The sequence below is a fragment of the Triturus cristatus genome, chromosome 7 (assembly GCF_964204655.1).
Source record: "Triturus cristatus chromosome 7, aTriCri1.1, whole genome shotgun sequence".
Lineage (NCBI taxonomy): Eukaryota > Metazoa > Chordata > Amphibia > Caudata > Salamandridae > Triturus > Triturus cristatus.
In genome coordinates this window covers 1,046,467,721-1,046,489,351 of record NC_140590.1, presented here as the reverse complement: position 1 = coordinate 1,046,489,351, position 21,631 = coordinate 1,046,467,721, and the positions used below count along the sequence as shown (strand labels likewise).

Below are 21,631 nucleotides of genomic sequence, written 5' to 3'. Positions count from 1 at the left end.
GCACGGCCCACTAGGGACAGAGGCAGGGACCGCCAGTGTTTTACATCTGCTCGCAACCGAGCTAGCAGAGGGGCTAAGTTACGGTCATGAAACAGGGTCTAATCTGATGTGACAAAGATTCCGAAGTATCGGAAAACATCCTTGGCCACTTCGATCGTACAGTCCGCCGGAAGACGAGGAACCTGTCCCTGAAGCACAAACAGTACCGACTTGCTCCAGTTAATCGCATAACCGGAATACTTTCCAAAGTACGTGAAGATGTTCAAAACCGTATATATGGACTTATAGGGGGAGGCAAGATACAACAGTATATCATCAGCATATAATGATACACGATCCTCCTGATCCTCTGTCCATTTCAGCCCCCTTCTCATTACCTCCCAACGTCTCCATGCCACGAATGGTTCTACCATGAGGCAAAAGATTAGTGGCGATAGAGGACAGCCCTGTCGGGTACCCCTTCGCAGTGTGAAGGCACGGGATGTGTAATTGTTAACTCTTACTTGTCCCTGTATATCCGTATAAAGCAATTGCACCCAGCCCAGAAACTTCGGACCAAATCCAAACATCCCCAGAACCGCGAATAAGTATGGCCATTCTATAGAATCGGAAGCCATAGAGGCATCCAGTGAAAGAACCACTGCATCTTCCTCCATGTATTCTCTTTGTACGAGCACGTTATGGGGACTGTGGATATTGAGTGCTGTGTTCCTACCTGGCATAAAGCCAGATTGGTCCCGGTGAACTAAAGAGGAGATAACTGCAACTAGTCTAGTGGCAAGCACTTTCGCTAAGATCTTAGCCTCTACGTTGATCAATGAAATTGGTCTGTATGAGCCACAATTGTCCCCTGACTACCGTGGTTTACGGATATCTACTATGATGGCAAGACGCTGGTCTCTGGGCAGCTTTCTGGTCTGGTAACTTTCGTTATACATAGCTCGCAGGTGCGGGGCCACTTGGGAGGCTGTTACTTTCAAGAACTCGATGGGAAGGCTGTTAGGCCCCATCGCTTTCCTATAGCGGATTTGACTAATGGCTTTCTGAATCTTTGTCTGTCAAAGCACTATCAAGAGTGTCTCTGTGTAGCTCAGAGAGTATTGGCAAAACACTGTCGGAGAGGAGTTGGCTGGAATCTTCCGCTGTGTAGTTGGTAGAGGGGGAGTATATTTTCTCTAAGTGGTCTGCGAATACCTCCGCTATATCTCTGGGATGAGTAAGCACCTCGCCATTTGGTAGCGTTAGCCTCTGTACCCATCTATCCCCTTGCTCTCTCTTCTCTAACCACGCCAATGTTTTACCGGACCATTCACCCAATTCATACAGTCAATGGTGGGTATGAAGGTGTTTGGCCATCATATGTCGTCTAGCTTTGAGCTTGTATTCTTCCTGCTTGAGTGCAAGACAGTGTTGTGTGTCTTCTGTCAGCCCATTTATGTGATTAAGTTCCAGTTGTTTGAGCTCATCCTCCAACTGAACTAGTAGGCGACGTTTGTTCTGGGTGTAGCCTGTTTTTAGAGACAGGGCCTGCCCCCTCAAAACCACTTTGAATACCTCCCATATAGGGAGTGCCAAATCGACTGAACCCAAATTGTCTTCAAAGTAATTACCAGGTTGCGTACACAATTCCTCTCTGATGTCTGGTATTTTTAGCAACCACGGGTTGAGGACAATAGTAGTACGCGGCATGCGCTCCCATTATGTGAATTCAACCCTAACTGGGGAGTGATCTGAGATCGCCCTTGGCAAAACCTGGGGATGTCTAAAATTTCTTGTTGATGTAGTATGGGTCAGGAAATAATCCATACAGGAGGAACTCTTGTGTGTGTTGGAGAAATAGGTGTGGCAGGTTCCTCCGTTCCGATGTCCCCGGGGCTGTGTTGATGCTCTAGGGGGGCCCACCTCTGGATGACCCCAAGTCCGGCGTGAGTGTTCACGGACTTTTGGGGTGATCGAGCGGGGGAAGGAAAGGATGGGGACTGCAGGGAGGGAGATCTGAAAAGCAAAGAACACAAGACACTATGAGACCCTGTTCTGGTCTAATGAAACACTTACGGTTTCATACACACCAATGTTTTCCAACCTAGATTGCCCCCTCACCTGTAAAGGAAAAAGGTACGTCAAAGACCTATATGGGAGAGCTAGAGGCAGTGACCAGTGGTTTCAGGCAACTAATACAAATACAAAAGGGAAATTGGACATACATGAATATCACCGTCACACCATCACTGAGAACATTACATCACGGCAGAACCTGCTCTTGCATGTACCCACTTGCAAATTCCTTTTGTATTCTACACCACCGGAGTTGTCACCACCCCGTCTGGACTAGGCTCTCTCGTATGTCTGGATATAAACAGAAAAGAAACAATAATGATGACTGGCGGTGGTGGGGGATCTTCTGACCTCCCGCCTACTTGCCAACAATACTCTCTCTTCACAACCGTACTTCTCATTCGTTACATCACTCTTGAGAATGTACGATTTTCTCTGTACACAAGACCGTGAACATACAGGCAGCACTAATGTCGTTTCTTCTGTTCTCTCACGTCGAGAGATTGACTTGCTTGTTGCGTGCGGTTAATGCACGATTGTTAGGCAAATGAGGCGTGACGGCTCCTCTGCATGAGACCAGCTGGTCTCTCCAACAGAGGAGCGGGTTAACAATGCAAAAGTACCGGGATAGCTTCCCGTTTACGTTTAAGAATACTGAGACCATGTCTCACTCTTCCGATCACGGAAGAAGAAGTCGGCACCCCACACCCCTACCTCGGTAGTGATGACTCCGGGAAACGTCGGCGTACTGCTTCCTCCTCCTTCCGTTCTGACTGGTTCAGTCCGTTACCGCGATACAGCGCGTCCTGGTTGCTCTCTGGCTACGAAGAATTATTGGCTCCGAAGGAGTCGACCTTTCCCCTTTTACGTTCTCGACGGGCGTAGCGTGAGTCACATGCTGCGTCTCTCGCGACGCCCGTCGGGAATTGTAGTCTTTTGGTCCACCCACCCGCGGCTCTCAGTAAGTCCGGGCCGGCGGTGCGCTGTTCCGTGGATCATGACAAGGTGAATGGCGGTTCATTCAGTTTAAGTGCACGCCCTATATCCATTAGGCCCATAGCTGTGATAAATTCTGCCATTCGCACATTTGGTCGCGCCCCCGGCTGCTGCGGGTGTCTATCGATTGTTTCATCTACTGTCGTATTGAATTTATTAATTGCTAAAGTTCACCTTTCTTCGGGAAGGCCTTGAAAAGTCAGTCATAATGCAGCTTAGGGGTAGGTTACAGTGGTTCATCTTGGATTTGCAGAAGAAGAGACTGTAATTGCATCTGCTCTCAGTACATGAATTGTTTGTAATGGCTCAGAAGCAAGAACCTTCACAAACCCTTTTGCTATGAGAAAACAGAGATGAAGTAGTGCAGGGCAATGTAGCCCATAGGCTGCCATTATAAGTGAAGAAAAAGTAGACGGTGCCTTTAAGAGTATAGAGACCACCAATATTCCATCATGCTCAGCCAGAGGCAGTTATCTCAGTTCTTTTTCCTGGCTCATTTTGACAAGACCCTTGGAGCATTGACCTCAACCTTTTTATTTTTTTTTTCTACAATTTAGTTCTTTAAAGTTCACTATTTCTTGCCTCACTCAATGTCTTTTGTCTTTCTTTGTGGAGCAAAGTATTTTTTCGATATGAAAGAGGCGTTTTGCCTATTTAAAATGCAATCTAGTTTCAACAAATGTCGTAGATGTGGCAGAAAAAAACCTAAAACAGACCCATTATTTGTGTACCATTCTCTCACCTGCCTGCTGCCTGTGACATCTGCAAGACCATCTCCAGATGTACCCTGCGTGACGGGGAGAAGATTCGCAGAGAATATAGCAAGTAGCCAGTAGGACCTCTGAGCGTGGGGGAGGTAACTCTTCCAACGGAGCTCTTCCCTCAACCTCCATTGGATGTGGGAGGTCTGAGACTCACTTTTCAGGCAGAAAACGCTATCGGTCCCGGTCAACGTGGAGGCCATCTACGTCGAGAGGAGGTACGGCGCTGACATGTTCGCCGTCATTGACTGGCTTGACGTAAGGTAAACGTCGACACTCAATGTCCAGAACCACTCGAGCGACGTCAAGAACCATTTCGCACCGACGTCGAGACAGGTGTCGATGACGAGGGATACCGACTCATCGTCGCCGAGAGGTAGGAGGTTGACATCGACAGCTAAACGTTAACGAGATTGGTTGAAGTTGAGAAGCCGGTCTTCATCGAGGGGTCGATGTCGAGGAGCAGATCGTTGTTGAAGGCCAGTCACAACAGAGGTCAAAGTCAAGGATTTCATCGACGTCTGATACGAAAACCCTCCAAAAGAAGGAGAATCTACTCCTCAATTGAGTCTCATTCCAGATCTTCATCACTGGTTGAGATACCTGCTTCTCCCATCCGGTCTCTCCTCAACTGGACTCAGCGGCTCCAACAGCGCCACCAACTCTCAGGTCCCCATCACACAGGCTCCTAGGAGATCACGTTCAAGGACATGCCATTGTTCTTGCCATAGACACTCACGCTGCTCCACGCGATCACGCCATTCACATCGCTGATCTCACCGCAGGTCAAGATCACACTCAACGCCATCGCCATAGGGATACGTCTTCGTCTACCAGAGGATATTCTCCTACCTTGACAGACTCACCTCAACCTCAGTCCTACGCAATTGATGATATCAACACTTTAAAGGCGGTCCGGGTTCGAGGCGCATCGAAATTTAGCATACCTATGGAGATCCCAACTCCATTGACTTCTGTCATCTTTGAGACCCTCCACCAACGGATGGCCTCTAGACGGTTACTTCCACTACTACCAGGTTATCTAGATCCAGTCATGGAATTGTTCCTGATGCCTGCTGCGGCCAAATCAGCGCCATCAAGGCTCCAAAAGAAATATCGACCACTGGACCAGAATCTACAATTCTTACGCGCTGATCCTCCCCCTGACTCAGTGGTGATTTTGGCGGCACGAAAATCTCATGCTACCTCACCATCTTCTACTTCTTCCCCGATAAGTAGAGCAAACAGGTGGATTTGTGAGGATGCAAGATTTGCAGCACTGCTTCTACGTCCATCAAAGTGGCCAGTGCCACAGCCCTCCTACGAAGGTACAACTGTGCCTTGTAGGATTCCATTCTCCACTTTGCGGATCATCTCTCAAGCGTGCACCTGGAAGATTTTCTAGAAATTGTCCAGGAGGGAGCTATGGTCTCAAATCAGGTTTTCAATGCGGCAGCAGATTTCTCAATTTTAGCTGCCCATAGTTACTGCAACGGGATCTCTTTACGTCGACATGCATGGCTGCGATTGACATCTTTGAAGCCAGACGCCCAGTTACGTCTGCAGAGTTTACCCTTTTCCGTTTCCACCCTCTTCGACTCGGACGCCGGCGATGAAATGGCGAGAATTACAAAGGAAATGGATACCATAAAAGCGGTGTGATTATAAAAATCTAAAGAACAGCGGTGTTCGTTCTGCCCTTACCCACCCCCATTTTCCCTCACAGAGGGTTCAAGCGCTCAATGGCAGTCTGGCAGATCGCAACAATATCAGCAACCTTACCAGTCACAGCGCAAGATGCCTAGAGGATGAAACTCCCAACAAGCTAACCAGGGAGGACAACATCCCGCTGCAGCAAAACCCTGACTCTTCTCTTCTGTTACCCACTCTGGCAAGGGGAAGCATTGCAAAGTATCTGGCAGAGTGGCAACGCATAACAACCGATGCCTGGGTCTTGAATATTGTCAAACATGGCTATTGTCTCCGATTCACTGCCCTGTCACCATCCATTCCGCCGGGGTCGTCCACGTCTCACCTCAAGCTTTTACAGGAGGAAGTCAACACTCTGTCACAAGAAAGCGGTTGAACCAGTCCCTCGAAATCAACGAGGTCAAGGTATCGACTACAGATACCTCCTAGTGTAAAAGAAAGACAGACAGGAGTTCAGGCCTATTCTCGCCCTTCTCATCGCAAACAAGTGGATCAGAAAGGAAAAATTCTGGATGCTGGCTTTACAAAAATATACCCTCAACTGCAACAGGGTGACTGGCTCTGTTCAATAGATCTGCACAATGCTTATTTTCATATTCCTATTGCAAAGTCCCATCGGTAATTCCTCCGGTTTGTCGTTGGACTGAACCACTGCCAGTAGGCGGTTCTACCATTTGGCATCAAGTCAGCGCCCAGGACCTTTTCCAAATGCATGGCAGTGCATCTTCAGAAACACAAAATCTTTGTATATCCCTATCTGGACGATTGGCTGATCAAGGCATTCACCTTCACAGTAGCCCAAGAAAATTTCCTATGAACGTGTAATGCGTTTAATCGCTTGAGTCTGCACGTCGATGTTCAAAAGTCTACATCCACTCCGGTTCAAATACTACATTACTTAGGAGCTACCATCAATACTTTCTAGGAAAAGGTGTTTCCTTCGGAGGAACAACTGTTATCCATTCTCCGAAAATGTCTCAATCTTCAACGGATAACCCATCCATCAGTACACATAGTCTTCTTGTTCCTGGGCTCGATGGCTTCCTGCATATTTCTGACTCCCAATGCTCACCTCCACATTGCTCTCTCCAGGATTGCTTGGAGGACCAGTGGAACTAGTTATCAGGGAACTGAGAGAACAAGATCACCCTCTCAACTCATACTGTAGGATCTTTCCAGTGGTGGTGTTCCCAGAAAAGTCTCCTGAGGGTAATGCCTTTTTACCACCGAAACAGACCATGGTCACGGATGCCTCAGTGCTCAGGTGGGAAGCCCACATGGATCACCTACAGATACAAGGTCTATGGTCCTCGAGAGAACAGACATAACATGTCAATCTTCATGAACTTCGTGCAGTACATCTGGCACTCAAGGCTTTTCATCCTTCATTCATGACCAACACCCTACTTGTTCAGACGGACAATACAACCACCATGTACTACCTGAACAAGCAGGGGGAGAGCGGTCCAGAGCCCTGTCACAAGAAGCTCAATTAATCTGGCACTGGCTCCTCACCAGGAATCTTGACATTGGTAGCTGCACATCTGCCAGGGGCGCAGAATATCCACACAGACATGCTCAGCAGGGTTCTCAACGAAATCCCCGAGTGGGTGCTGAACAAAGATTCGTACAAGATATCTTCAGCTTGTGGGGCCCACCTTCTACAGATCTGTTCGCCACAGAGGAAAAAAAAAAATGCTGCGAGTTCGCCGCCAAATTCTACCACTCCAGATCAATAGGGAATGCCCTAATCGACTGGTCAAACAAATTTCTTTACGTGTTTCCTCTAGTACCACTGATTTGCTTTTGGTGCTCCTACAAACAGATCGATCCCAACTCTTGCCAGGAGGAAGTCATTCTCCTGTATTTATTACACATGGCCAAATCTGGCCTTCAATACTCTTCAATCAGGGTCCACTCGTCTACTCTCATGGCATACAGGAAAAGCCCTTCACAAATCTTTCTTTAGGATTCCAGTTATTAAAGGTTTCCTAGAGGGGTTAAAGAAGGTTTTTCCTCCCATTAGACGCCTTTCTACTCCGCGGGAGCTGAATGTAGTCCTTTCTCGCCACATGCTTCCTCCCTTAGAACCTATTCACAAAGCTTCATTACAGCATCTCACATGGAAAACTGCTTTTGGTGGCAATTACGTCAGCTAGGAGAGTTAGTGCAATCCAGGCCCTTTGCACTTCGGAGCCTTACACATTCTTCCACTGTTCCAAAGCAGTGCTGCGCACACACCCTAAGTTCCTCCCTGAAGTTGTCTAAGATTTCAACGTAAACCAGACTATCGTTTTACCCACGTTCTTTCCAAACCATTTGTCTCCAGCGGAGAGAGCTCTCCAATGCTGGATGTTAAAAGGGTATTAAAATTCTATTTGTCAAGACCAAGTCCATTCGTAGCTCAGAACAGCTGTTTATCACTCATGGCCCAGTACGCATAGATTTAGCTACTTCTAAACAGGCATTCTCTAGGTGGATTGTGATGTTATGTTATGTTAAAAGAAATTTGTATAGCACACGTACACCCGAAGGTTTCATGGCGCTAATTGTCACAAGAAGACGCGGCAGGCGGACTAGTTGTATGAAAGTGCAAACAGCTGTGTTTTAAGGGCCTTTCTGAAACTCAATAAGTTTTCCTGCACTCGGATGTCCAGAGGTAGCGAGTTCCAGAGGCCAGGTGCGAGAACCTACGCCCTCCCTGGCGTTTCGGTTTAATGGTCGGAGTAGCTAGTAGCATGAGGTTGCCAGACCGTAGATAGCGGTGTGGTTTGTATTTCACGATCAGGTTGCTAAGAAATTTAGGGCTCTTACAATGCAGAGCTTTGAAAAGAAGGCAGCCGATCTTAAAAGCTGCGCGTTGTACGATTGGGAGCCAATGTAGTTTAGCCAGAAGGGGGCTGGCAGAGTGCCATTTGGGTTGCTTGACTATTAATCTGGCTGCCTGGCTCTGTACCATTTGAAGACGTTTGAGCAGAAACATGGGCAGGCCAAAGTAGATAGAATTGCTGAAATCGAGACGCGATAGTACAAGGGCGATCACTGCCTGAGTAAGGTCCGAAGGGGTAAGTAGGTGAGCGATTTTCTTGAGTTTCCTCAACTGAAAAACACATGAGGAAACTACGGACCCCACTTGTCCCCTGAGCGAAAGGTCGGCGTTCAAAGTCACTCCGAGACTTTTTACTGAGGGGGAGGGGGAAGGAGGTGGTCCAAGGTTAGCAGGCCAAAAATGAAGGGCCCCACCTGGTTGCGCTAATACCTGGCAAGATTAGCTCAGTCTTGCCAGGATTAAGTTTGAGATGATTGAGATTCATCCAGCGCTGAATGTGTAACATGGTAGCTTGGAATTCAGAGACTGAGTTTGGCCCGTCTAGTGTGAAAATAAGTTGAAGGTCATCTGCGTAAATGAAAGTCGTGACCTTCATATTTTTTAAGGAACTAATGAGGGGTCTGAGATAAAGATTGAATAAGAGAGAGGAAAGGGACGATCCCTGGGGGACTCCACAAGAGGAGACCATCCTGGGGGCGGTGAAAGTGCCTAGACGGACTGCCTGCGTTCTGTCTTGAAGAAAAGATTTGATCCTGTTGTAGGCAGAGCCTTGTATACCTGCTTGTTCGACACGGCATAATAAGATATGATGATTCACCGTGTCGAACGCGGCCGACAGATCTAGGAGGATGAGGGCCTGGTGATTAGCTTTATCCGCATTTGCTCGCAGGGTGTCTAGTATGGCGAGGATGACCGTTTCAGTGGAGTGTGCATGACGGAACCCGGCTTGATTGGGTTCCAAGTAGTCGGATTGTTCGATGAAATTCGAGAGGTACTTGGTGACGTGGGCCTCAAGAATTTTTGCTAAGAAGGGAAGCAAAGAGATGGGGCGATAGTTGGAGTGATTCAGAGGGTCAGCCCCGGTTTTTTTTAATAGTGGGACCACTATCGCATTCTTGAAAGCAGAGGGAACCTTACCTTGGGAGAGGGATTCATTTAAGAGAGGGAGTACAACATGGGGGGAGGACGGACAGGACCTCTTTTAGAATATGAGGGGGACAACAGTCGTTAGGTGACCCAGATTTGACTCGAACCAGTAGTTCTGAAAAGAGCTGGGGGCATAAAGCTGGAAAATGATCCAAGGTAACGGGATTAGTCGTGACCAGATCAGTGTGGTCTGTGCAACATATGGCGGGGATACTGGCCTTTATCGTGGATATCTTGTCCAAGAAGAATGAGTTCAAAGAACTACAAAACTCCTGAGTGGATGGCTGATCAGGGTGACTTCTGACTGAATTACATAGATCGTTGATAATGGAGAAGATCTCTTTAGATTTATTTTGAGCGTTAAGAATTCTAGCGGAAAAGTGTGCGGCTTTGGCTTCACGTATGGTCTTTTTGTAGTCGTTGCGAGCTGAGGAGAACTGAAGTTTATCCTCCAAAGTGTAGTGTAATCTCCATTTTCTTTCTTTTTGCCTTATCTCAAGCTTCTGTTTTTTAAGCTCCGTGGAAAACCACTTATGGGCGTCAGAGTGGCGGGAACGAGTACATTTTGTGAGAGGGGCATGATAATCGCAGGCCTTAAGTAACCAGTCGGAGATAGCAGTATTCATGACATCAACATCTGAGTTGAAGGGAGGGCTGGACCTGGCTAGGGCGTCGAGAAAGGCGTGTTTATCAATGGAGCTCCATTTCCTCGATATACCACCGCCTTTTAAGGCAATTTTAGGATTAATGATAGTGGTGAGCGTGAAATTAATAAGGTGGTGATCAGACCAAATGCAAGGTGAAACAGTGAGGGCTGATTGTCTTTTGCATTCTCTGCTGCTATTAGCTAGCCAACAAATCTTTCTGGTAGGCCCAAAGCTCACTCTACCAGAGCAAGGCAGCTACTGCTTCCTTAATGAGGAATATTCCCTTAGCGGATATTTGCAAGGCAGTTACTTGGAGATCAATCCATATGCTCACTAGACACTACTGCCTGGACACAGATGCTAGGACAAATGCTCAAGTAGCACCGGCATCCCTCTGGAAACCTCTTTACCTAGCGGTGTACATTCCTGATGTTTTCTGTCTACTACACCCGCCTGGGGGAGGGGGTGGGGGGGGGAGGAGGTTGCTATTACTTTTAACGCTTATGACTATACATGGAAATTCCCTACGAACGAAGGTATAGTTTCTTTCCTGTAACTCCAGTTCTCCCGTATGGGTATTTCCATGATAGTCATAAGCAGCCCTCCCTCCTCCCCGGTGGAGTAGACAGATATTTTCATGCTCCGTTATTATTGGTTTAGCATAGCCTTCAAAAAGAACTGAGGTAACTGCCTCTGGTTGTACATGATGGGATATTGGTGGTTGCTCTGCTCTTAAAGGAGCATCTTAATTTTTCTTCCCTAATAATGGCAGCCTATGGGCAACATTGCCCTGCACTTCTTCATCTCTGTTTTCTCAAAGCAAAAGGGTTTGTGAAGGTTCTTTTTTCTGTGCCATTACAAAAGATTCATGTACTGAGAGCATATGTAATTTCAGTCTCTTCTTTTGTCATTCCAAGATAAAGAACTCTGACCACTGTACCCTACCCCTAGGCTGCATTATGACTTAAGTGACTTTTCAAGACCTTTCCGAAGAAAGGCGAACTTCAGCACTTAAAAACTTATATTGGCAAAATGCTCCGGGGTCCCCGCAGATGCGCGGGACTATTCAAGGTTTATGACTATCATGGAAATACCCCTACGAGAGAACTGGAGTTACAGGCAAGAAACTATACCTTTTCCACTCATGTTAGTCTGCCAAAAAATAAATCTTTAATTTTGAAGCAGGTTTAATCAACCAGTTAGGACAGTCGTATTGTAGCAATTGGCAGAACTATGTCATATGGAAGAGGGCACTACCCCAGTACGAGATTATCTCTGAAGTCTTTTGGAACCATGCAGGTGTGATTTTTTTTCTTCACCTTGTACTTGCTGAAACAGCTAAATAGCATGAGACCACCAAAGATCTAGTGAAATGTAACAGTAACAGTTCAAGCCTAAGTTTATCGGTCCCAAACAGACATGATAGAGGGCAACCTAAACAGAGCCCTTAGAGCCTTACGATCTAGCATTACCTTTTGGACTGCCCTGCCACTGTCAGTTGCAGGCAGGGCGGCAATAGCAGAAATGGTGGTCCTCCCGAGGCTGCTTTATTATTTTACAAACATACCACTTATGCTCCCGGGCACCACTTTTAAATTGATGAATACACTACTAATTGACCTTATTTGGGGGACGGGTAGGCGGAGAATTAGCCTTAAGAAGTTACAACGCAGCACCTCTGGAGGCGGCTTGGGAGTGCCTGATCTCGGAGCTTATTTCTATGCCTGTCAATTGCAGTGGCTGGACAGCGGGGCGTAACCTACAAGAAATAGGGATGACTGAACAGGATGTTGAAAGAAGGGCTCTACACACCCTCTTGCTACCGCACAGTAGGATCCCGCGGGATCTCCTCCCCCCCCCCCCCCTTTTGCGCACGGCGTTGCGCTGTTGGAGGGCAGCTCTGCAGTAGACTGGAGCATCCCCTGCGTACGCCGGGAACATACCTCTGCTTGGTATACCTTTACAAGATGGATGCTTGGCGTCGCGCAGGCTGGATCCTTGGTTGGATGTGGCGGTCAGCACGGTGGCAGACCTTTTCGGAGACGGGGTATTAATGGACCACGATAATTTCGTGCGAGAAACCGGAGCTCCGGACCACCTATATCACTTACACGCAGCACTATTACAATACGTCCGTACACATTGGGCCCCACAAAGACAAGAGCCATCCACGAATGATCTGGTTAAAACACTGTACTATATGGGGAGGGTTCGGCACCTCATCAAATGGCTATATGTAGGGATGCGCTCCCATACACAAATAGACCTGACGCCGCTGCGCACAGCATGGGAGGGTGACCTAGGCAGAGCCTTAGAGGACAAGGAATGGGAGAGGGTAATGGAACACCCGAAGAAGGTATCAAGGAATGCGAGGTTCAAGTACAGCCAAACCATGATCTTACATAGGGCATATCTTACACCGCACAGATTAGACAAGATGTACCCAACTACACAAAATCATTGCCCCAGATGTCGATTAGAGGGAGCAGACCTTATACATACGATATGGTCCTGCCAAAGAATTGGAGGGTATTGGGACTCGATCAGACGCCATACGGCGGAGATTACACACAGGGAGATACCTGCTACAATCGAGAGCTGTATACTGGGATTAAGGAAGGGAGCTTCCAAATATAAAGTACAGAATAGGTTTGTGAACTTAGCACTTCTATTGGCAGTGCGAGCGATCACCATGAGATGGAAATCAAAAACGCCGCCCACAATTTATGCATGGCATACTGAAGTGGTGAGATGGGGGTGGGAGCAGAGATTGCAGCGCTGAGACGGGAGGAAGCGAGAGGGTTACGGAGGACTCCTATTGCGATGGAGTGGAATGCCATGCTGGAAGCGAGTCGAGCCATGGACGTAGACTTTACTTCCAATAATAACAACACGCAGGGTAAGGTATGAGGCCGGGATACGGGCAGACACGTACAAAGCAATAAGAAATTTGCAAAGTGTATGGTGTGCAAAGAAATTATGTACATGCCGAAAATGACAGCGGGAGATGTGTATGGACCCAGGAAGAAGGGGAGGGGGGAGGGAACGCTATTGTTGTGGGTTATATATTTGTTGAGATGAGCACTATGGTAAGCAATTGCAGGAGTAGGGAACAGCTGCGGAAAGCGGACATGATGTTATTTCATATTACAAGTCATATGATAGTTATTATGCAATTTCACGCCACTGTATGAAATGTGCAACTTTTGAAAACCAATAAAATTAGGTTTTAAAAAAAAAAAAATAGTTCAAGCCTTAGGGTATTGTACTGCCCCTGGTCTTTTCTTCTTTTTCAAATACATACATGTTATGTTATTTGCATTAATTTACTGGAAGGTTTGATTATTCTTGCCTCCACCCAACCGTAAATGCAAGACGCCAAGTGTTACAAAAGCCTTCAGGTGAATCGCTCACAATTACTCAGACTCCTTGTGAGATACCTATGTTGATTCAAAAAAGTGCACTTGACATTACTCGTAGAGGTAGACTTAGAACACCACAATGCCTATTATTTATCACTTTGAACCAAATTGACAGTGTTTACTCTCTGTGCCAAAATGTTTTAAAGGATGTTGCAAAACTAGGCATGAGTAAGTGCTCTCTAACTTCGTAAACATGCACTCCACTTAACTATGCTGTTCCTGAACACATCTCTGTCCAACATCCAATCGCTTGAATCCCTGAAATTCCTTTGAGTGGCAATCTGCGACTGAATTCGTCAAACCTGAAATATGTTCTGCCTGAACAGCGAGGCCTCTCTCCAAACAATATTCCCAAAGAACATTTGCAACATCTGCCAAACCCTCTGAGCGAGGTCCACCCATCCTGTTGACATAACGAACAGCTGATACATTGTCCATCCTTAAAATCACTGAACATTTCACACTTCTCTCTGCAAAACATCTTATAGCAAAAGAACCTGCCAATAATTCCAAACAATTTATATGCAAGTTCTTGTCCTGCTCTGTCCATCGACCACCAGTTTTCAACCACCACAACTTGCACCCCATCCTTCCAAGCTTGCATCCGATTCTATAACAAGATCTGCATTTTCTCCAAAAATTGCACTCCCTTTTCATGCCTCCATATTTTCTTTCACCACCAAATCAATTCCTGCCTCGCTTCCAAAGAAAGACAAACTTTCTCTGAGTACTTCAAACCATCCCTTAAGTGACGCGCCTCCAACCTTTGTAAGGCCCGATAATGTAAGGACCTGGAAAAATTGCCTGAATAGTAGTAGAAAGTAGTGCAACAATACGGGCTAACATTCTCAATGAGACACAATCCAACTGTAGAATATTCTTTAACTCCTTCCTTATCCTTTGGTAACCTCAGAAAACCTCCCTCAGTGTATCACAAAACCCAAGAACTGTGTTTGCTGACTTGGCACAAATTGAGACTTTGTTTTGTTCACAACAAAACCCAAAAATTCTAATAGATTCACTGCCAGATCTGTTTGACGTTTCAAAACAGATCTGTCCTTATCCATAATTAATATATCGTCTAGTTAAATTATCAGACGTACGCCCCTCTGTCTCAAGTAAGCTACCACTGGGCGAAGAACCTTAGTGAAGCACCAAGGTGCCGAGGGCAGTCCAAAAGGCAGACACACAAACTTCCACAAACCCCTTTTCCACTTGAACCTCAAGAACTTCTGATGCCCCATCCAAATCGGTATTGTAAGATACGCATCTTTCAAATTCAGACGAGTCATCCAATCTCCCTTTTGTAAAAAACATCCTTTAATAAATGCATCCCTTCCATTTTGAAGTGATGATACACCACCCAATCGTTCAGTTCTCTTAAATGTATGACAGGACGCATACCTTTGCCTTTTTACTCGACCAGAAATATGTTGCTCTCACAACCACTCGTCATCTCCAACTCTCTTACAACTGCTCCTTTTGCGATCAACTCTTGTATCTCTAAATCTATCCACTTTTCTTGATCCATCTGAAAAGCCAACCTTCTGGGCCACCTTGTTTGCACTGGCATACCGACAAACTCTATTCGAAAACCCTGGAGAGTTTCCAACACCCAAGGATCCCTTGTAATCACCAACCAATTTTCCTGAAATTGGGCAAGTCTGCCTCCCAATTTTAACGGGATAATAGAAAGGCCTTGACTTACGGCCTGCACCTCTGCCGCTCCTTTCCTCTCGAAAATTTCTTCCTCAAAACCTATTTTTCTGCGGAAAAATCCTCCTCCACGACAGGATAGTTGACTCTGAAATCCTATGAATCCTGTAGTAAAGGAGCCTCTATTGATTTCCTGACCACGGCCGGGGAACCGCCTCCTTGTCCGCCCGGCCTGTCCAAAAACACGTTCTTGATAAACTCTTTTAATGTCCTTTTGTGACTTCTGCAGGGAACTAAATGGTCCTACATACCTTGAAAGATCCTGAATAAAGGTATCTCCAAATAAAAGGCCCTTAGCCAAAGGCCCCTCTTCCTTCCCTGCCAATTCTGCCAACTTTGGGTCGATTTTTAATAAAAAATACTTTTCCTTCTCTCAATAGATAGGGCTGTATTGGCATTACCAAGAAGGCAAATAGCCCTCTGAATCCATTTTACCCAATTCCTCCAAATCAACATTTTCCATATTTACATCAGCCTCCTTTGCCAATTCAAAAACCTTTGATAATGGACCCACAACGTCCAAGAGCCTGTCTTGACAAGACCTCAAGCCTTTATCCATACCCTTCCTAGGGTGACGTCATCCTTTAGAAATGAAAGCAATAATTTTTGCGTCTAAATCTGGTGTCACCACCACCTTATTATCAGAGAGGGTCTTGGACATTCAGATCTTAATCTGACTCTCACCTCTTTGGGAATTTCTCTCCTCATCCAGTACTCAATATACTTGGCCACATGTTCTGATGGAGACCATTCAGGCAACAAAGGATGTTTGATCAGGAGAGGGTCAAACATAGAATTACCAAAAGTATCGAAAAATTGATCCATCCTCTTTTTTTCATTTTAACCTCAATTATCAAATCTTCATCTGTATAGTCCTCTTCCTCAGTTTCAAAATCGGAGGAACATCTGAGTTCCACCTCATTACTACCAGAGGACCCATCACAAAGCACCACCTTGTGCTTTCTTCCTATTATTTTCTTTGTTCAACAACTTCCCGGGCCTTTGTTTCGCCCTTCCTGGATGTCCTCAGCATCATTAATATGGCTGTCTCAACAGCAAACATGTTATACCTTCGTAGACTTAATTCTTTTCACTGTTCCAACATCATTTGAAACATGCTTCCTTTTACGTGAAGCTTTTTTTTGACCGATATTATTTTTTTGCTACCCCAGCCTCAGTAGCAGACCAAAACTGTTCCTCCACTGGAACATTAGATTTTTTTGCAAGAAGTTAGAACTTTTTTTCCATCCTGAAAGAAACCTCACTAGTAATTTTTTCAGTAGCTCTATTTAACTTTTCCTCAAGTGTAAACTCTGCAGAGCCCTCTCCTTGCTCCATCTTTTGCCAAAATTACCACCAAAACACAATTTTCCTTTCTTCTCAACTCTATTAAGCTCCATACTTAGACAAACCAATATAATATTACTAAACCCAAATTCAGATATGAACAACAATAAGTTGCTAAAACATCACTCACAATCTAAATTATCAACTTTAAAAATACTTCTAAACATCAGCTTCAAAGACTGACCAAGATAAAGCTCTGCGCTAAAGAAACTGATCTCTCGATAAATTCAGCAGACACGAATGTTCTATGTCAAGCGTCCGCTATGGAAGCCTCAGACGCTCAAGCATGCCTCGTCACGAGCACGCAAACTAAAAATGTCAAGCATCTCCATAGCAACCTATGTGAACACGCTACGGCAACCTAAACAGTTAAAACGGCCGTGCGTGCGCACACACGAATAATCACGCGCCAGAACATCACAAGCCTTGACTCCTACTCACCCACGAAGCCTCACACGCGACTGCACGCCTCAAGGAGAAAGCCAAACACGGTGAGCATTTCCATGGCAACGTCTTCGCGAGCCATACTGTTACCTTAAACGGCTATGGCTCGCGAAGACGAAACCACCAATCTTTTTATTAACTTTACCTCTCATCTAAAGATAGCACACAACTCGAGCGTCAAAAATAAAACCTACTTATTTTAAATTAACAAACCAAGCTTTTGATATTAAAATACTCTTTACCCTTTCAAATTTAAAACATTTTAATTTTAATATAAACACACCATACCATACAAATTATCCTCAAATTATATTATACAAAGCACAAGCACTCCAAAGAGCTTATAAATAAAATCTTTCACCATAGAATAGTCAAATAATATAAAGAGTACTTATGTCTGTGAGCAGCAGCAATAAAAGAAGGAAGTGGACTAGTTGCTGGGGTTTTTTAAAATGTTTTTTTGAATGTTTTGGGTGTTCTAAGGTCTATTGTTATAGAAGCTTTGAATATGCTGCAGTGTATGGTGGCAATAAACGAATATTGCATAATATTAGCTTCCGTCTTGCTATAAAATCATTAAGCAATTCATAAAGTGGCTCTTCAGAGCCTTCCCCCTGGTTTAATGGCTTCAGGTAACATTCAAACTTGGTTAACTGCTGCTGCTGCCCTTCAAACGTATTCATAGGGTAGACTTCAAACACCTCTCTTGGAAAACCTTGACCATTCCAGCTCTAACATCCGCAAGAATGGTAGGAGAACTGCAAACTTTTACAGTCAGAGTCAAAAGTCAAAGTCAAAAGATACTTTATTTCGAATTTAGTATATAAATTCATAAAAAGTCACATACATACAAGATTAAAAATCACAAACCAATTAAAAAGAAGTAAAGTTCCATTGACAGTTTAACAATCCATATCCGCTCTTGATTTCATTGTAGATTTTAAAAAACAGACAATAAAATATATACAGTCCATATGCAATAATTGTAAAAACATTAGAGCAGGTTTAACCTGGGTAAGCTTCATTTTCATTAAGATTGGTATCCGGTAGGTTTTCCTTGGGACAGAGTAAAAGTTGCAGAAAAACATAAAATGTATTAAATTTTGTGGAGACTGTTCATCACACCCACATACCGGTAACATCTGTCCCAAATGACCCGTTTTGGGTCTGGCCAGTAGAAGATGAAATGTATTGCATCTAAACCTGGTAAATAAAAAATTTTCATGGGTTGTAAGAGTAGACATTCGGTAAGGTTCAGCAGTATGGGTGGTTATTAAGGCAATATGTGTTCGGACACTGGGTTTAGTAAGCTCAATCCCTTCCCTTTCCTGTGTCCTATAATTCAAAAAGAGGAATTTAACCAGTTGAATATCCTTTTTGTGGATCTCTTCAGGCTTAGAGAACAAGGAGCCCCTTCCTATTGATTCGAATCCCTTTTTGATATAAGAAAACCACGGGATCCGTGCCTTGTTCTCCAAAGCCAGACCATCCCAAAGTATTTCCTGGGTCAAGGGTATGTCTTGGTTGAGCCAGCATTGTAGCCAAAAAGTCATGGGGCTCATTGCTATCTGGTCGGCTATGTAAGGTACTCCCAGTTCTTCATGGACCACCAGGTTAGGAGTACTTAATGGGACACATAGGAGTCTTTTTAGGAACTTATTTTCCTCGACCTGTATAGGGTTTATCTCAGCACGTCCCCACAGCTCGCTACCATAGGTAGCTATGGCAATTTCTTTGCTCTATATACCTGGAGCATAGCCCCTGTTGGTTTCTTCCCTATTTTGGAAGCGAAGTTGAAGATTGCTGCATTTGCCCGCGCCATCTCCCCCCTTTTTTTATGTATAACGGCATCCCACTTTAATTTATCATCTAATAGGACTCCCAAATAAGAGAACACCTTAGTGTTGGGAATTAGATCTCCCCCTGTTTTAAAAATAAAAGTCTTCCTTGGTCGTTTGCCCAAGCTCATGGTATATGACTTTGTACTGTTTATCTTCAAGTCTAGCTTGGACATAAACCCATGGAAAGAATTTAACAGGGTCTGGAGCCCAATTTCAGTTCTAGATAAAAGTACAGCATCATCCGCGTACAGCAGGACAGGAATACCCCTTCCCGCTGCACGCGGAAAATCTGCACCAGTCTCTTCCAGGGTCCTCTCAAGATCATTAATATAGAAATTAAATAAAAATGGGGCCATAATACATCCTTGCCTTACGCCTTTCCTGATGGAAAAGTCAGTTGTAACCTTTAAATCTTTACCGTACCTAACGTTTGCTCGTGTTGAAGAATGCAAATCCCGTAGAAAATTGGTCAACCCCACATCAACCCCTCTCGCCTCCATGGCCAACCAAAGCTTCGATTTGTTGACACAATCAAAAGCTGATGAGAGGTCCATGAAGGCGAGATGAATCGAACCAGGATTTACCACAGTATATTTATTGAGTAGTAAGTACAGGTTAAGACACTGTGTAGTGGTCGAGCGTCCTGCGTGACTGGTCTGCTGTCAGGTTTCCCCCCACTGTTCCTTTCTATAATTGCTAGTCTATCCTCTATACTTGTAAGCTTTTTAAAGATCGGATCCAGAAGCTTTTTCAGTAACATTTCTAGAATTTCTGAATTGCCCTCGTGTACCTGGCTACCCTCGATGACTTTCTTAGTTACCTGTCTCGCCCCGGTAATATTAACAATGTCAGTAATATCAGGGGTTTGGGCGTTAACTGTTATCCCACCCTCGTTTCCATGTGCACCCAGTGGCTTATGTTCCCTTTTTCCCTTTTCTCTGGGGTTTGGAGCCTTGATTGTTTTATTTTTGCCCTGTTTTCCCCTGGTAATCATCCCTTTATCCACGATCGCTACTTCCTCAACCACAGGAATATCCGTCTCCTCAATGGTCTGAGACCGCGATATGTTAATCGAGGAGCCCTCAGTAGCACCTAGTTCTGGTAGTGAGAGGAATTCCGGTGTGGCTGATAACCTATTCGTAGAACTGAGGGGTTCTAAGGAAAGTCTACGTTCAGTATCCAGGATCTCTTGAGTCAATACTGATTTGGCCCTGGATAAAAAAGCATCCAAGGTACCCACCACCCTGTTACCCAGAGTACCCTTGACTTTGTTCATTTTCAATTAAATAAGGGGGATATTTCAAACAACGGGGCTTTCAGAGTGCAGAAAAGAGCAATGTATGGGGCAGACAGTCCAGCACAAATAAGAACAGTACCTTTGATTATTGTTGAGTCTCTTTAGTAATCACTCTTATGAGAAGCTCCAGCCATATAACGTGGCCCACAGTCAGTCATTCTTGTTCTTAACGAAGAAAAAGGTAAACATATGCCCTAAGCCAGAATTCATGCCCAAGGTTCCTTCAAACTTTAACATAAATTGAAAAGTTATTCTACGTTTCTTTTTTTCCAAACACCTCAACATCAGCATTAAGATGATTGAACTCGCTGGTTGTCTGCAGGTTTCTCTACATGGAGAAGAACATTAGAACGACTGATCAGCTCTTTTTGGGTGCCTTAGCAGATGTCACCTCCTGTTGAACCGGACATTATCTGCTGGTTCTCAATCTGCATCATGTTCAGTCATTTAGAATACTGTTGGCTGTTTTGATTCAAGTTGGTGAATCTATGAAATATAAGTTGTTGGAGAAGAGATTGGTTACTTACCTTTATCTCCAGTTCTCCAGTGTTGATATCTGTCGTAGTTCACATTCAACCATCACTTCTCGGTCAGAGGTTCACAAAATATTCTTACTATCCTTCACCCTTGTGCTGCTGTGAGCTGTGGCTGCCTCTGAGGTTGAGGGAGTAGTAGAGTGCTTACCCTAATTGACTGAAAGTCTGGTTGTTTTCAATGAGTTTTTGAGCTTATGGACGTTTAACATCATGTATTACTATGCTCCAAGTGTCATGGATTCCCAGTTTGACGACATCGAATGATTCAAGTATGTGAATCTATGAAAAAAAATAATGCAGTAGAACTGGACTTTCAAAAAAGTAACTCCTTTCTTATCATTTTTAGTAGTATGATTTGAGGATTTTCCAGATGTCTGATCATTCAGTTTACTCAGTAGCGAACAACTGTTAATCCTAAGTTACATTGTCCTTGTGTAATATTTTTTTCTGATGATCGATTCTTGTCCTTGAAATAATGCTTGAATATTTTCAACCTACTTTCATGTTATGTATTTTGCAGGCAAGGATCTAACAACGTAAGCAAACCCATGTTTAACAAAAGGATCCAGTTTTATAACACCAAACTTGAAGTCCGAAAGGTGCCTCCAGAGTTGAACAACATTACCAAGTTGAATGAGCACTTCAGTAAATTTGGGACTATTGTTAATATACAGGTAAAGCACAAGTTGCCTTAATCGTATAATGCAAGTCATAAAACATTGTTTAATATTCCCTCTATATGTTTTGCAGCTGGTTATGCAGACTGGTGCCTTTACAGAGGCTAATGATTTGTGTATTGTATTTTTTTAATTTTCTACATTGAATTTTCTATTAATGTAGCTGTGTAATTTTTAATTTTAGTGTCTTCTAAAATCTTAATTAG

At 44.5% G+C, this 21,631-nt stretch overlaps 1 protein-coding gene across 4 annotated transcripts in view; it reads left to right on the top strand.

Moving 5' to 3' along the window:
• Positions 1-21,631, top strand: part of RBM27 (RNA binding motif protein 27) — a 691,940-nt gene that overhangs the window by 395,315 nt on the left and 274,994 nt on the right. For all 4 annotated transcript variants that reach the window (XM_085618112.1, XM_085618111.1, XM_085618110.1 and 1 more), the window contains one exon: positions 21,269-21,422. In XM_085618112.1, the coding sequence (XP_085474238.1) occupies positions 21,269-21,422 (154 nt within the window). The remainder of the gene's footprint in view (positions 1-21,268; positions 21,423-21,631) is intronic.